This window comes from Amblyraja radiata, chromosome 12 (genome assembly GCF_010909765.2).
Source record: "Amblyraja radiata isolate CabotCenter1 chromosome 12, sAmbRad1.1.pri, whole genome shotgun sequence".
NCBI lineage: Eukaryota > Metazoa > Chordata > Chondrichthyes > Rajiformes > Rajidae > Amblyraja > Amblyraja radiata.
The window spans coordinates 13587512-13605773 of NC_045967.1; the positions used below are offsets into that span (position 1 = coordinate 13587512).

Sequence of the window (18262 nt, forward strand, 5' to 3'; positions counted from 1 at the left end):
CCACTCTATCTACTTGTGTTGCTACATTCTAGGAGGTATGGACCTGGGCCCCAAGATGGAATTTAGTTTAGTTTAGTTTAAAGATAAGCGTGGAAACAGGCCCTTTGGTCCACCGGGCCCGCGCCGACTAGCGATCGCCGCACATTAACACTCTCTGACTCACGCACTAGGGACAATTTTCACATTTTCACCCAGAGAGTTGCAAATTTACTCAGAGAGTTGTGAATTTGTGGAATTCTCTGCTTCAGAAGGCAGTGGAAGCCGATTCACTGGATGCATTCAAAAGAGAGTTAGATAGTGCTCTTAGGGCTAGTGGAGTCCAATGATATGGGGAGAAGGCAGGAACGGGGTACTGATTGTGGGTGATCACATTGAATGGCGGTGTTGGCTCGAAGGGCTGAATGACCTACACCTATTGTCAATGTATCTATGTATTTGCCAAGCCAATTAACCTACAAACCTGTATGTCTTTGGAGTATGGGAAGAAACAGAAGATCTCAGAGAAAACTCACGCATTTCATGGGGAGAATTTACAAACTCCGTACAGACAGCACCCATAGTCGGGATCGATCCCAGGTCTCTGGCGCTGAAAGCTCTGTAAGGCAATAACTCTACCGCTGCACCACCGTGCTGTCCCAAATTATTCCTTGTTGCTCTGGAAGAAACAGTCATTGTTTCTATTGGGCAAGATGTCTCTGTTGTGGAATATACGACTGGGATTCAACCTAAGTAAATCCCATTAATTAGGAACAGCATTTTCCCCTCTGTTCTCAGGCTTTTGAATGGTCCTTCCATAAGCTAGGGTACTGTCTGATTCACCTCTACTCCATCATGGTCTTTGGATCTTGTCTCTCGAACTAATGCGCTACAATGCTGAGAACTATATTCTGCACTCTGCATCTTCTCCTTTGCTCTACCTATTGTATTTGAGCTTGACGTGATTGTATTTATGTAGGGTATATCTAATCTGATGGACAGCATGCAACGTAAAGCTTTTTACTGTCCCTTGGCATGCATGACGATGGTCTAACCTAAGACACAAGGAACTGCAGATGCTGGTTTACAAAAATAAGAAGGAGTAAATCATCGAACATTTCTGAAGAACATGAATAGGTGATGTTTCAAGTTGGGAGCCTTCTTCAGATTTCTCCAGTCAGATGAAGGGTCTCAACATGAAACATCAGTTTGTATGTTCTCCCCGTGAACTGCGTGGGTTTTCTCTTGAGATCTTCGGTTTCATCTCACACTCTAAAGAGGAATAGATCTGCAGGTTAATTGGCTTGGTATGAATGTAAAATTGTCCCTAGTTTGTGTAGGGCAGTGTTAATGTGCGGTGATCGCTAATCGGTGTGGACTTGGTGGGCTTGAAGGGCCTGTTTCTGCGTTGTATCTCTAAACTAAACAAATCACCTATTCATGTTCTCCAGACAGAGCCTTCTCCAGGGCAGCTCCCAGGCTCTGGAACTCCCTCCCCCAACTGATCCGCAATTCCGTGTCCCTCACCATCTTCCAGTCCCGCCTCAAGACCCATCTCTTCACCTCTGCCTATCCTTAGCCCCACGTCCCCCTCCCTTTTCATCTGTGCATTAATTGCCTCATACTGTGTTTTGTATTGAATTCTGTCTTTACTTTGTGTACTAGTCATGTCTCTACTATTTATTTCATTCCCCTTACATGTTTTTCCTCTACATGCTCAATTTTTGTAAGGTGTCCTTGAGACTCTTGAAAGGCGCCCATAAATAAAATTTATTATTATTATTATTATCTGACCCACTGAGTTAAGGGCCTGTCCCACTTGGGCGTCATTTGCGCGTCACGCAGATGGCGCGCAAAGATTTTGTACATACCAAAATCCTGGGGCAACGCGCGCGACTGCCTATGTCACCACGCACCATGCGCGCATCACGTGTGCGGCACAACGCACGCGTCGTGCATCGTGACACGTAAATGATGACGCGTAAATGACGCGTAAATGACGCCCAAGTAGGACAGGCCCTATACTCCAGCATTTTGTGTCTCCCGAATCTAACCTTCAAGACACCCATCCACTTCCACAGCACTGTGAAGCTCCACTGGCCCCATGCCAGCTTTACCCGCCCTTGAATACCAGACACCCAACTGCATGCCACCTGGATTTCCAACTTTCCTAAATTCTCCTGAACCCCTGCTCACTAGTTCCCTCAAGTTACTTTACCAACCAATTTCCAGCCTGCAGACCACACCATAACCTGTCCCCAACTAGTCCCAAGCTCTCCCCTCTGCTGCCAGTACCTGGTCTAGGTTCTGTAAATTTCCCTTAATTGGGATGCAAATAAAACCCCTGTATAACCCACATTCATTGACACCTAATACCTGGGCCTCAGACTCTATCGAAGTTTGCCAGTGTTGGTTCATTACTAAGACCTTAATTGATGTACCATGCAATTAGAATACAGCACATCTTAATGGAGCAGTACAATTATCCAGACACATAGATCTAATTTCACACAGCAATTGTATGAAGTTCCCCCCTGTTAACCACTAGCTCACAACTTGATGGAGTTTGCAATGATTACATGTACTGTGATTGCTATTAACAAGCCTTCTCGAGTAAATAACATCACAAATTAAGGACAGTTGCAAGAAGTTCAGACGTGAAGTCACACCTGAATTGCACAGAGTATCGAACAGTGCAGAACAGTAACATGCCCATCGGCCCACAATGTTTGTGCCAAACATGATGCCAAGATGAACTCATCTCATCTCCCAGCATAAGATCCGTACCCCTTATTCCCTCCATACCCATGTGCCTGTCCAAAAATCTATTAAATGCCACCATCGTATCTGCCTCCACTACCACCCCTGTCAGTGCATTCCAGGCACCCACCACTTGTGTTAAAAAAAATCTTGCCCCGCATATCTCCTTTAAAATTTGCCCTCTATCCTTAAAGCGATGCCTACCAATCTTTGACATTTCCATCCTGGGGAACAAAAGGTTCTGACTGTTTACATTATCGATGCCTCTCATAATTTTATACACCGGTACTTCTATCAGATCTCTCCTGAGCTTCTGGCCTTCCAGAGAAACCAACCTATCCTGAAAGCTAATACCACCTAATCTAACGTCCGTCCTGGGAAAAGGGTACTGAATGTCTACCTTATCACGTGCCTCTCATAATTGTATATACTTTATAGAAAATAGGTGCAGGAGTAGGCCATTCGGTCCTTCGAGCCTGCACTGCCATTCAATATGATCATGGCTGATCATCCAACTCAGTATCCTGTACCTGCCTTCTCTCCATACCCCCTAATCCCTTTAGCCACAAGGGCCACATCTAACTCCCTCTTAAATATAGCCAATGAACTGGCCTCAACTACCTTCTGTGGCAGAGAATTCCAGAGATTCACCACTCTCTGTGTGAAAAATGTTTTTCTCATCTCGGTCCTAAAAGATTTCCCCTTTATCCTTAAACTGTGACCCCTTGTTCTGGACTTCCCTAACATCGGGAACAATCTTCCTGCATCTAGTGTGTACAACCCCTTAAGAATTTTGTAAGTTTCTATAAGATCCCTCCTCAATCTTCTAAATTCTAGCGAGTACAAGCCGAGTCTATCCAGTCTTTCTTCATATGGTCTTTATTCATATATAACTAAAATGATATACTTTTACATCAGGTCTCCCCTGAATCTCTGACATTCTTGAGAAAACAACCCAAGTTTGTCCAACCTCTCCTTGAAGTTAATATCACAGAATCAAACATTTCCATTCTGGCAAAAGGGTTTTGAATGTCTCACCAATCTATGCCTCTCATATTTTTATATACTTATATCAGGTCTCCCCTCAACCTCCGGCATACCAGAGAAAACATTTGTCCAAATTCTCCTTGCAACTAATACGGGCTGCATTCTGGTAAATATGCAGTAGGGATATTGCAAGAAAATTTGTATCGGAAGGAACTGCAGATGCTGGTTTAAATCAAAGATAGACACAAAATGCAGGGGGTAACTCAACGGGTCAGGCAGCATCTCGGGAGAAAAGGAATAGGTGACGTCTCAGGTCAAGACCCTTCTTCAGACTGAGAGTCAGGGGAGAGGGAAACTAGAGGTATGAAAATGTAGAGGACAAATCAAGGAAATGCAAGGAAATTCTGTTGTTCCCGCTGCTTTTCAGTGAAGCTCCTCTCACAACGGAGCCTGCCAACATTCCCCAGTAGTCTCCACATGTACACTTCAGCAATTCAAAAACAATGAGGACTACACAGGGCTTCTGTCATGAAGTACACCAGCCAAATCTATTTCACTTGGTTGAAAATGAGTAGTAGAGACAATTTGCAGCCAAATGTTCCAACTCATTATAATCTTGGCCTGTAGATGAGAGACCTAGTGGATAATCTTATTTCAATAAAACACAACTGTAAAATATGAATCCTTTGGTTTATAAATGATGTACAACATCAGGGATGGAAGAATTCCAAATGCTTTGAGGCCAGTCCAATTCTGAATTGTTCTGAGAGAAAGATGGATGAGACGATCACAAGAGATACACTGGTCAAGATTCGAAGAGTAGAAGGCTCTTAATTAGACATGGCTCAGTGTTTGACCTGCTACATTGATACACTGGGGTTCAGTACCAAGTCAGACTAATGGCCAATTTGATATTTATAATCCTTGGTTTGGATGTAATAGAGTTAACAGTGCTCCTGCATTTGAGGCCTTATTTGGTATCTTCATGCTGTGTAGCAACACTTTAGGCCTGGTTTTGACACAGAGTTTTCTTGGCACATTGCTGTGTAAATCTCCAAAGTCTGCTGTCAGTAACAACCTTCAAGCTTGCACTGGACTGGAATGGGATCACACAGTCCTGAAGCAGCCACTCGGGCCAACCAGTTCCTTGGTGAAGCTCACCAATTCCTCCAACTGCCCCACTCCTTCCCCATACCTGTGCAAGGATTTTCTTTTAAACTGTTTAACCAATTCCCTTTGGAAAGTTGAGCAAAACACAAAGTGCTGGAGTAATTCAGTCAGAAGAAGGGTTCCGGCTTGATACAATGCCTATCCATTCCTTCCCTTGCCGAGGTGTCATGTGGCGGAGAGCTTCCTGAGGTGGTGCGGCCACGGAAGGCTCGTCAGTCTTGCCTAGAAGGCTCATCGGTCGCTGGACCGGGAACCCGCCTGAAAGCTCGTCGGTCGGCACAGCTGGGCGGGAGCTGGGGATATCAGGCGTGAGGAGTAAGGGCCGGTAGGAGGGTGAGCCGGGGTATTGCCTCCAGCGCCTTCAAGGTCAGCTGCAGGAGGTTTGCCTGGGACACATAGATGGTCGAACAAGGAAAGGGAAGTCGGTTCACGGGAACTGCTCCAGTACATCGAACGTGCGGGCCGACCAGGCTTTGGACTCTGAATAATGCCACCAAAAATGGCAGCGCTAGCATGTGCAATATATGCAAAAAGAATTTCACTGTGTATTTGTGTATGTGACACGATAGCATTATTGAACCATTGAACTACAAATACTGCCTTAGTGCAGCACTTTGGGTCTTGCTCATGATTCCAGCATCTGCAGTTCCGAGTGCCTCCACTTGGAAAGTTATGGGCCTGCTCCATAGGCAATATTTCGGCGAGTTACGCTCATTGGCGCCAAGCCTACAGACGCCGACTGTGGCCAAAAAGTTTTGAACATTTCAAAATCCAGCGGCGACCAGAAAAACGCTACGATTCTTTGGGCGACTGTGGAGACTACTCACGACCATACAGGCAACACCCCGGCCTAATCGCCTGTAGTCGCCTAAAAAATGATCTAAGTGGGGCAGGCTCTTTACTCATCACCTGCTTAGACTTCTCTTATAGTCAATGGCTACATGGACACAACAACTCACTATGTTAAAAGTAGCCCAAACAATTTAGACACCTGGCACTTCTTTTTCATTAGAACTAGGAATTTGAAAGTCAATTTATTCTGAGTGTAAATCATTGTGATCATATCTGGTTGGAATATCTCCACCCCAGAAATGTAATTGGTCCCGAATTGTCCCTGCATTTTCCATTACATAATTCCTTGTGTAAAAGTTGTTTCCACAGAAATTTGGTCACAAAGACTACTGGGCTCAGATCAAAGTTTTGATTATAGAACAGTACAGCACAGGAACAGGCCCTTCGGCCCACAATGTCCATGCCTAACATAATGCCAAGGTAAACTAGTCTCATCCACCTGCACGTGATCCACAACTCCATTCCCTGCATATACTTGCGTATCCAAAAGTTTCTTAAATGCCACTCTCATATCTGTCCCCACCACAACACTTAATTGCAATATTTTCCCTGCTGCAGAGCTATTTAGAAGGGGCTGGCCAGTTCAACTAGTTTGGCCTTCAGTTAATTGAGCAAAAATCAAAGTGCTGGAGGAACTCAGCAGGTCAGGCAGCATCTGAGAGGCGAATGGACAAACGATGTTTTGGGTCGGGACCCTTCTTGAGACTGGATACCCCTCAGGACCATCTGCCACTGATCGCAAGGTTAGAGCAGGAGTTGGCCATTGAGGTTCTCAAGCCAGCCCTGCCATTCAATATGATAGTGGCTGATGTGCCCCTGTGTCGCAGTTCCCCATGTCTTTAATTCCCAGATATTTCATAATATTATCCATCTCCTGATCCCTTAAAATGATTCAACCTCCATATCCTTCAGGATAGAGAATTCCAGAGATTCATCTCCTGTGTACAAAGATATTCCTGCACAACTCATTTTTATGTGCGTACCCTCTTATCTTGTAAACATAGTCGCCATTGTTTGACACTCTCTCTGACTTGGTAATTACTGGATCAACCCTGCTCTATAATCTGCACTCTGTATCCTTCCCTTCACACTATCTATTCTACTTGAGTTTGACATGATTTTATTTTTGTCTAGTATTATCTGATCTGATTGGGTGGCATGCAAAACAAAGCTTAGCACTTCATCCACTTGAAGAGGGTTCCAGACCTGAAACGTCACCCATGCATTTTCTCTGGAGTTGCTGATCTGCTAAGTTACTCCAGCATTTTATGTCTATCCTCGGTGTAAACCAGCATCTGCAGTTCCTTCCTACACATTTTGTTAGAGGAAGTCATTGAGGCAGGTATTATAATTGCATTTAAAAAACTTTAGGACAGATACATGGATGGGAAAGGTTTAGAGGGATGTGGGCCAAATGCGGGCAGGTGGGACGAGTTTAGATGGGGCATCTTGGTCAGCATGGTCATTTTGTTATACACCAGCATCTGCAGTCCCCTTTAATTACATTAAAGCTTTGCACTGTACAAGTGACAATAATAAATCTGAACCTAAACATCTCAATCCAAGATCTCCTGGCATCTCCATGCTCCAAATAGCTCTGATCCATGAGCCTTCAAGCTCCCCTTCCATGGCTCTGATACCTGGGGTCCTCGACACTGTGATACAAACCCTCACAAATGACACCACTCACCGACCGAAACTTACTGCTCTTCTGCTGATGTGTTGTTTTGTGGTGCGGGATGTACAGTGTACGAGATACTCCAAGATGGCGCCAGAGTCAGGCGACTCTTGGTGTGCCGGCCCCAGACGTTCATCTGCTATCATTCATTACAATCGCGCCGCTCTTTTAAATCTGTATTTCTACAGCACTATTTCTTACACTAACTCTGCTGCCTCCCATCTACCTCAATAGAGTTCTTTGAACTATCTTCAATGGGACTTTATTGGACTTGCACCAAATGCCATGCCCTTTACCTGCATCTGTACACTGTGGACGGCTTGACTGTAATCATGTATAGCCGTTTCGTTAATCTCCTCTGCCTGCATGTGATCCATATCCCTCCATTCCCTGTATATCTAAAAGCCTCTTAAAACCCACTATCATATCTGCCTCCACCACCACCCCTGGCAGCGCATTCTGGACTCTCTATGCAAATAAAGTCTATCAATCAATCAATCAATCAATCAATCAAAGGCTTTCCTCATACCTTCTTTAAACGTTTCTCCCTTCACTTTAACCTATGCTCTCCGGTCTTTGGCATTTCCACCCTGGGGGAAAAGGTTCAGACTGTCTACTCTATCTATGTCTCTCATAATTTTATATACTTCTATCAGCTCGCAAACTTCGACGTTCCAGAGAAAGCAATACAAGTTTGTCCAACGTCTCCATGTAGCTAATACCCACTCATTCAGACAGCATTCATACGTTCATGGAGCAGAAAAGGGCCATTTGGCCCATCAAGTCTACATCACCATTCAATTATGGCTGATCTACCTTTTCCTCTCAACCCCATTCCTCCTGCCTTCGCCCCTTAACCCCGGCCAACCATACAAATCAAGAATGGTCCATCTCAGCCTTAAAAATATCCATTGACTTGGCCGCCACAGCCCTCTGTGGCAATGTATTCCACAGCACGCTGGTAAACCCGTTCTGCATCCTCGTAAGATTGTTAAACAACTCATGACAAAGAGAGGAAGAGTAAATAGCCCATTCTCCAGATGGCCAATGCTTACCAACTTTGTAGTGGACGCAACCTTCCATGTCGCCAACAGGCACCCATCCTTGCTTCTTCTCCACTTCCGTGTCATTATGCAGGATCTTGTTTCGAAGCCATGACAAGTAGTAAACTCTCAACTTGTTCTTTTTCCCTGTGGGTTGAACAGCATTACAATGAGAACTCAGGGCCTGTGCCAATTCTGAGCCTGGCCAATGGAACATATTGATCCCGATCGGCCCAAGATTCACAGCTAAGGGGCAAATAAAATAACTGCAGATGCTGGAAACCCAAATAGTTTAGTTTAGAGATGTAGTGCGGAAACAGGCCCTTCGGCCCATTGAGTCCATGCTGACCACGATCCCCATGCAGTCGCATCATCCAACACAATAGGGACAATTTACAATTTTCACCAAAGCCAATTAACCTACAAACCTGTCTGGCTTTGGAGTGTGAGATGAAACTGGAGCACCCAGGGTCATAGGGAGAACTCTGTACAGACAGCACTCGTAGTCAGGGTCAAACCCGGGTCTCTGGCGTTGTAAGGTAACAAATCTACCACTACCACACACAACTGTTATGCAGGATGTGATTGAATAATTTTAGATATCCGAGCCTGCAGGAAGCTGCATTTAAAGCCCTCATTTAAATTTTACTGAATTCCAATTGCACAAGTCCAAGCACCTGGAATATTTATCACAAACTCCCAAAAGTGTTGTCAATGCTGCAAACGCATAATAAAGGAAAGGTTGAACGCAAACAGGAAAGAGTTGGAGAGAGGGTCTTCGAATTGTTTATCCTGTGGCTTTCACACAAAATTCCTTGCTCAAGGCTGAAGGGAGGCCTAATAGAAGTGTAGGAAATTATGAGAGGCATAGATGGGGTAGAGAGTCAGAACCTTGTTCCCAGGGTGGAAATGTCAAAGACTAGAGGGCACAGCATTAAAGCTAGAAGGGGGAATTATAAAGGTGATGTGCAGGGCAAGTTTATTTTTGACATTGAGTGGTGGTGATGTCAAAGACTAGAGACCATTGTTTTAAGGTGAGATGGGCAAAGTTCAAAGGACTTGTGTGGGGCCAGTTTCTTTACACAGAGTGAGGTGGGTGTCTGAAACGGGCTGCCAGGGGTGTTGGTGGTGGCAGACATGATAGTGGAGTTAAAGAGGATTTTAGATAGGCACATGGATATGCCAGGAATGGAGGGATATGGATCATTTGCAGGCAGATGAGATTAGTTTATCTTGGCATCATGTTCAGCACAGTTAATGAGGGACAAAGTGCCTATACCTGTGCTGCACTGCTCAATGTTCGAAGGTGGTCAATAACCACAATGCATTTATGTACTGGTCTCGCAGAGCTAGGCATGTATTCAGGCAAGGAAATAACACAAAGCTAGATAAGTAGCCATCCGAACTGGTGTCCTAAAGAACATAGGGTGATCTTAGACTTTAGACTGTACTTTAGAGATACAGTGCAGCAAAAGGCCCTTTGGTCCACTGAGTCCACACTCAGCTGCACCCATCCCACACACCAACCTACAGGCAACGAGGGACAGATTTACATCTTACTGAGCCAATTAACCTATAAACCTGTACGTCTTTTGGGTGAGGGAGGAAACCGGAGAAAACGCACGTAGTCACAGGGAGAATGTACAAACTCCGTACAGATAACACCCGTAGTCTGGACTGAGCCCAGATCTCTGGCGCTGTAAGGCAGCAACTCTACCGCTGTGCCACTGTGCCGCCCCCTAGGAAGTAAAGGAAGTAAAAGTGGTGAAGGGGCAGAGGACTTAAACGTTTTAGAGCTTACAACATGATCAGAAGTGGGGCAATGCAAAAAGAGGAACACATAAGAAACTTGCCCCATTACAGGAAGGAAGTGGAGGATATGGATTGGAAATGTCACCTATCCATGTCCTCCAGAGATGCTGTCTGACCTGCTGAGTTCCTCCAGCACTTTGTGTTTTACTCATGATTGCAGCATCTACGGTTCCTTGACTATATCTGAAGAAGGCTTCCTACCTGAAACGTCGCCTATTCCTTTTCTCCAGAGATTCTCCCTGACCCACTGAGTTACTCTGACATTTTGTCTACGTACAGTTCATTGTGTGTCCTTTCCCAACTAATGCCAGTTAATCAAATTTCAACTGAGTTTTGGGCCTCAAAGCAGTTCAGACTTGTTAAAATTCAGAAATGCGCTAGTTATTCCGGACCACTCTGCGCATGTTTCATTAAATTTCACCAAAAGCATTAATTCCATCATTTTCGCCGGGTGCTCCAGTTTCCTCCCACACGTACAGGTTTGTCGGCTAATTGGCTTGGGTAAAATTGTAAATCGTCCCTAGTGTGTAGGATGGTGTTAATGTGCGGGGATCAATGGTCGGCCCGGGCTCGGTGGGCCGAAAGGCCTGTTTCCGCGCTGAATCTCTAATCTAAACTAAACAACTGGTTTGACACTAGACTGGAGGGCAGCCACAGTTCCTGCTGCAGGAATGAAAATCAATGACCAGATGTTGGGCAGGAATGAGCATTCATAATGCATGCGCTATGTCTAAATATTCATAGGAATGCTTGGCAGTTTGCAGTGTGTGAGGACTGTGGCAATGTTCCCTGCATGGTGTCTAGCCCCACCAGCTGGTCGCATTGCTACAGCACCAGATGTAATGCGAATCAGATGCTCTGCTGTATGAGGAATATTAATGAGGTTGCATTAATAAGTGTGGAAGATTAACATTCAGCTTTTGCCTGTTAAGTGTTTATCATTAGAAGAGCAAATCAAATTAGAAGTAATTCCAGGCAGAGATAAGTTATTGCAGAGACAGCACAAGCAGGTTGTAGAGATGTTCAATCCTGACCTCTGGTGCTGTCTGTATGGAGTTTGCACATTTTCACTGTGACCACGTGAGTTTCCCCCAGGTACTCCTGTTTGCTCCCACATTCGGGTTTGTAGGTTAACTGGCACCTCTGTAAATTCACCCCTGGTGTGTAGGGAGTGGACAAGAAAGTGGGATAACTTTGAGCCAGTGTGAACGGGTGATTGGTGGTCGGCATGGAATCGGTGGGCCTGTTTCCATGCGCAGTCCTCATCAATCTTCGTCAATACTGTACAACGGTCAGACCTAGGGGACAGGTACATAGTCCCCTCTTCAAAAAACTGAAATTGGTCACAGGGAGAACGTGCAAACTCCACGCAAACAGGATGGGAGGTCAGGATTGAACCGGAGTCTCAGATGCTGTGAGCTGCGGCTTTATCTAATCAAGAACAAATAAATGACCTCAACATTCTACTTGCAAGGCAGAAGAAGTGGCTGACCAGTATATTAGTAGAATTGTAGTGATCACACACTCCAGACAACTGTACCATACCTAGGAATGACACGTCTCACAACCTTCTGAAAGTCAGGTACATTGTGGTCAACTGAGTACTGAGATAAGCATCGCGGACGGCCCTAACCCACGAGAGGGCAGTGGAAGCATGAAGAGAGAGGAGGATAGGAAGAGAATTGATGACAAGTGCACCAATGGGCGGCACATTGGCTCAGTGGTAGAGCTGCTGCCTCACAGCACCAGGGACACTAGTTCAACCCTAGCTACGGGTGCTGTCTGTACGGAGTTTGCACGTTCTCTGAGACCGCGTGGGTTTTTTCTGGGTTTCCACCCCCACTCCAAAGACATGCGCATTTGTAGGCTAATTGGCTTCTGTAAATTGTAAATTGTCCCTAGTATGTAGGATAGTGCTAGTGTATGGGGTGATTACTGGTTGGCAGGGACTTGGTGGGCTGAAGGGCCTGTTTTCACCCTGTATCTCTAAAGATAAAGAAAGATGGCTATTATTCAACAGGAGGTGACCAAATTACTGGTATGGAAAAGTCCTGGATTCACATTTTAACAAAATCTGAAAATTGTTTGATTCATCTTTGAGTGTCACTGGCAATTTAAATATTTATCAACAATTATAAATTGTCCTTCAGAACATGGTGGTGAACCACATTCTGGAGCCCATCAAAGCAATGGCCAAGAAAGCACACCAATGCTTTTACTTTCTCTAAAGGCTTAGGAAGTTTGGCATGTCCCCAACAACTCTCACCAACTTCTACACATGCGTCATTGAAAGTATTTTATTGGCATGCATCACAGCATGGTTTGGGAACAGCTTCATTCAAGACCGCAAGAAATTGCAGAAAGTTGTGGACAGAGCCCAGATCATCGCGCAAACCAAACTCCCTTCCTTTCTGATGACCCAGGATATTGGTGGGATCTCTGTGATGGCAATTCCATTGAAAGTTAAGAGTACGTTAATAGATTCCCACCTGTTGGGTAGAATTTTATAAATAAGGTCGTGGTGAGTAAGACATACATTCAGTCCAGACACAAGGAACTCCACATGCTGGTATACAATTGAAGACACAAAGTGCTGGAGTAACTCAGCTGGTCTGGCGTAATCTCTGAAGAGTATGGATAGGTGCCTTCATCAGATTGATTATATTAGGGGATAGAAAGTTGGAAGAGAGAAGGAGGAGGGGGCAGGTCAACGCCTGGCGAGTGATGGGTGGATACAGATAAGGTGACGTTTTGATTGACAGACGGTTGGCTAAAGGCATAAAATGAGATGACAAGTGAGATAAAGAGTAAGGAGAGAAGATAGTTGAGATGTGAAGCCAGAGGAAGGAATGTAGGTGGAAGGGATGGGGAGGAGGGGAAAAGGAGAAATGGGTTCACATCCAGATGGGGCACAGGGAAGGGGGGGGGGGGGGGGGAAATAAAAGGTGCTTCTAGGTTAATTCTCTAAAATTGGAGAATTTAATGTTCATACCATTGAGTTGCAAGCTACCCAAGCGGAATATGAGGTGCTGTTCGTCCAGTTTGTGTCTGGCCTCGCTATGGCAATGGAGGAGGCTCAGAATAGAAAGGTCAGAATGGGAATGGAAAGGAGGGATTTCTCAACTTGAGAATACATGGGATGATTGGAAAATGAAATGGTATGGAGAATAGAAGCAGGACTTCCCCAGTAGATGGAGACAAATACAACAGAGTGGAAACTCGTTCGGAGGGAACCAAAATTCAAGAAATTGCAGATGTAGTCCTGACCAGCACACATAGCAGCCTCCATTTCATTGATTTTATACACATCAAACTGCTTCGGCAAGGCCACCAGCATAATCGAGGACCAGTCTCACCCTGGTCACTCTCTCTTCGCCTATCGGGCAAGAGGTACAGAAGTGTGAACATGCACACCTCCAGATTCAGGGACAGTTTCTTCCCAGCTGTTATCAGGCAACTGGATGGTCCTCTCATCAGCTAGCGTGCAGTCATAAGTTAGAGAAGCTTTATCTACTCTACCATTTTATCATCACTGATCTATCTTTCTCTCACAAACCTATTCTCCTGCCTTCTCCCCACAACCGCTGACACCTGCACTATTCAAGAATCTGTCAATCTCTGCCTTAAAAAATATCCATTGACTTGGCCTCCACAGCCATCTGTGTCAATGAATTCCACAGGTTCACCACCCTCTGACTAAATAAATTCCTCCTCATCTCCTTTCTAAAAGCACCCTTTATTTTTTATCTGTACACTGTGGACAGTTTGTTTGTATTCAAGTATAGTCTTTTCTCTGACTGAATAGAAACATAGAAAATAGGTGCAGGAGTAGGCCATTCGGCCCTTCGCGCCTGCACCGCCATTCAATATGATCATGGCTGATCATCCAACTCAGTATCCTGTACCTGCCTTCTCTCCATACCCCCTCATCCCTTTAGCCACAAGGGCTACATCTAACTCCCTCTTAAATCTAGCCAATGAACTGGACTCAACTACCTTCTGTGGCAGAGAATTCCACAGATTCACTACTCTCTGTGTAAAAAATGATTTTCTCATCTCGGTCCTAAAAGACTTCCCTCTTATCCTTAAACTGTGACCCCTTGTTCAGGACTTCCCCAACATTGGGAATAATCTTCCTGCATCTAGCCTGTCCAACCCCTTAAGAAACCCCAATAAACTAAACTAATACTAAAACAGAGTGTTATTGAACATGCCTGAGGGAACTTGAAAGGTGAAAAAAGTAGACTGAGAGTACTAAAGTTCTCAGAACAAAAACAGCCACCACACACAGAGAGGCTTTGCAAGCTCAAAATAAAGGGACTGTTATACTTAACCCATTGGTATGGTGAAAATGCAGAAATAGGATTAGAGTAGAGATGGATTGCAGCCAACTACATAAAAACTGCAAGATAGACACAAAGGGCTGGAGTAACTCAGCGGGTCAGGCAGCATCTCTGGAGAAAAAGAATGGGTGACGTTTCGGGTCAGGACCATTCTTCAGATTGAAGAACATTATCCTACATGCGAGGGACAATTTTACATTTATACCAAGCCAATTACCCTACAAATCTGCAGGTCTCGGAGAAAACCTACGCAGGTCACGGGGGAATGAACAAACTCCGCAAAGACAGCACCCGTAGTCAGGATCGAACCTGCGTCCCTGGCGCTGTAAGACAGCAATTCTACTGCTGCGCCACCAGGTTCTTTACTCAACTTGACAATAGAAGGCAAGCGGTGAGCTTGGAGAAAATACAACCTCTGACACACTTGTGTAATTGTGATTACAGCATGATAAAGTGGTAGAATGATTTGGGATATGCAACACTTGAGGAGCCAATGTTGTAAGCAGGCAAACTCTGATGGAACAAGGAGAGAGCAAAAAACAGACCATGGGAAATTATGTATGTCCATCTCAGTTGCTACTGCACAGAAAAAGTCAGCTTGCATAGCTTCAAATACCTGACCCTAAATGGATTATTGTGACAATGTACTGGCAGATGCAATTCAACACAGACCATTGTAAAGTTGAATATAACGAGCAGAAAAGTTGATATTTTTAGTGAATGTCTTGGAAATGGATAAGGATCCATTTGGAATCTGACAGGGGCCTTTACTTTGGATTTAACTTTAGAGATACAGTGCAGAAAGAGACCCATTGGCCCGTGCTGACCAGCGATCACCCTGAACGCTAACAGTATCCCACATACTAGGGACATTTTAGCAATTTTACCTAAGCCTATTAACCTAAAAACCTGTACATCTTTGGAGTGTGAGAGGAGACCTGAGCACACAAAGAAAACCCGTGCGTTCATGTAGAGAACGTACAAACTCCACGCACTCAGCACCCGTAGTCAGGATCGAACCCGGGTCTCTGGAGCTGTAAGGCAGCAACTCTGTCCCTGCGTTACCGTTACTGCCCCACAGCGCCGAGAGACTAGAGATAGTCACTTTGTGTGTAGATGATATTGTAGAGAGATGGCAGGAAACTTTGTTAGCAAGAGCTGACAGAGGAATGAAGGACAAAGGAATTAAAATGTACATTACTTCTTGGCTAAAGTGTAAAGGCTGCCTTTTATTGAGAAAATCTGTAAGTTCTTTAAAGTGAGGCACGAACGTAAAATGCTATGGAGGGTGGAAATCTGAAAACTGACCTTGATGCTGCTTTGACCAAGTGGCAATGTTAACTTTCAGGATGAATGGACATTGACTTGAAATATTGATTCTGTCTGTCTCCACCAATCTCTCTCTCTGCCTTGCGTAATCTCTCTCTCTCTCTCTCTCGCTCTGTCACTGCCTCTATGTTTCTCTGTCTGTCCAGCTGACAATGACTTTCCCTGTCTTCACAGAGACTATCCAATCACCAGAATATTTTTTGGTTCATTGTTTGGCTCAATTATGATCATCACACTCAAAGACAAAACTGTACCTGACACGGTTCCCATCTTAACAGTGATAGATTGAATGATACAGCATGGAAACAGGCCCTTCGGCACACCACATTGACCCCTTCACACCAGTTCTGTGCTATCCCACTTCCTCATCCACTTTGGCACAACGAGGCAAGTCGAGCAGTGATCACCTATACACTAGTTCTATCCCCACACTGGGGGGAATTTACACAAGCCAATTAACCTGCAAACCCACACGCCTTGGGGAGGGGGGACGAAACTGGAGCACCCGGAGAAAACCCATGTGGTCACAGGGAGAAGGTACAGACTTCACACACAAACAGTACCCGAGGTCTGGATCGAGCCTGGGTCTCTGGGGCTGTGGGGCAGCAGCTTCAACAGCTGCACCACTGTGCTCCCATCATGGTGAGCTGAACTAGTTCACGGGTTTGAGCAACAACATTACTGTTTCAGTTCTATTTGTAAAACAATTAATAAACTCAAAAATATCCCCGACCTGATATGGTGATGAGTACATTCAGTCCCTCCAACACATCCATTTGTTGGAAGCGTCTTCGGGTGATGAGGGAATACACTTTGCCCTGTCCACTTCTGTCCAGTAACCAGAGTCCATTTTCAGTGCCCACCAGCAGATTAACTCCTGTAAAGATGAAAAGTAGTTTACTGCACCATTATATTTGTTACTTTCACTTTAGTTTAGTTTACAGATACAACCGGGAAACAGGCCCTTCAGCCCATCTAGTGAATGCCGACCAGCAATCACCCGTACACCAGTTCTGCATCATTGAGTCATAGGGTCGTACAATGTGGAAACAGGCCACCTGCCCACACCGACCAGTATGTCCCATCTACACGAGTCGTGCCTGCCTACGTTTGGCCCACATCCCTTTAAACCTTTCCTATCCAGGTACCTGTCCACCCTTCATACTGGGGAAAATTTACAATGGCCAATTAACCTACAAACTCTCACATCCTTGGAATGCAGGAGGAAACCGGAGCACCCGGAGTAAACCCACGCGGTCACAGGGAGAACATACAAACTCTGAACAGACAGCACCCAAGGTAAGGATCAAACCCAAATCTTTGGTGTTGTAAGACAGCAACTCTACCGCTGCACCACTGGGCCACACAATTCAATGAATGAGTAATGGAAAATAACATCCTTCTTTTCTTAATTGGTTGAAAAATTAAAAATAACATTTTTTCATGGGCGGCATAGTAGTGCAGCGGTAGAGTCGCTGCCTTACAGCGCTTGCAGCACCGGAGACCCGGGTTCAATCCCGACTACGGGTGCTGTCTGTACGGAATTTGAATGTTCTCCCCGTGACCTGCGTGGGTTTTTTCCGAGATCTTCGGTTTCCTCCCACACTCCAAAGACGTACAGGTTTGTAGGTTAATTGGCTTGGTATAAGTGTAAATTGTGTGTAGGGTAGTGTTAATGCGTGGGTTTGGCTGGTCGGTGCGAATTCGGTGGGCCGAAGGGCCTGTTTTCCGTGCTGTATCCCTAAACTAAAAAATAAGCAGGGAGTTATATTTTATCTTGTTTTCTTAAGGTATTTCATTAAATATCCTTAATTGTTTATTTCAAAGGAATATGAAGTAATTATAAAAGGCTGCTAACCTGCACATTAAATCTTGCAAACAACATATTATATAAATGACTGATCAAGATTGTCTAAGATCCTATGCCTCTGCAGATTCTGCAATGGTGTTTGCTACATCCCTCTGAGCAGGCAGATAGGATTCTGGTTGAGAATTGTGTCGAGGGAACAAAAGTGTGGCACAGATTTAAGGGCCTATCCCACTTTCCCGAGCTGCTCACAAATTCTCCTGAGTTTTCCCCTTGATTCAAACTCAGAGAATGTTCGTAACGGGTCCGTAGGAGTCCGTAGATATAGTCCGTAGCGGCTCGTTATGTCAGCCGCAGGTACTCGGGGCATCAGGTAGGTCGGGACATTTTTTCCAGCATGACAAAAAATGTCCACGAGTAAAAAGATAGTCGAGAGGAGAAAAATTGCAACATTTAATGATGTCGCGTAAATGACGCGTAAATGACGCCCAAGTGGGGCAGGCCC

The 18262-nt window shown here is 45.0% G+C and overlaps 1 protein-coding gene across 3 annotated transcripts in view; it reads right to left on the reverse strand.

The window, feature by feature from the left end:
* Positions 1–18262, reverse strand: part of nrk (Nik related kinase) — a 266045-nt gene that overhangs the window by 34646 nt on the left and 213137 nt on the right. For all 3 annotated transcript variants that reach the window (XM_033030272.1, XM_033030271.1, XM_033030269.1), the window contains 2 exons: positions 16684–16827; positions 8479–8613 (listed from right to left, as the gene is read on the reverse strand). In XM_033030272.1, the coding sequence (XP_032886163.1) occupies positions 8479–8613; positions 16684–16827 (279 nt within the window). The remainder of the gene's footprint in view (positions 1–8478; positions 8614–16683; positions 16828–18262) is intronic.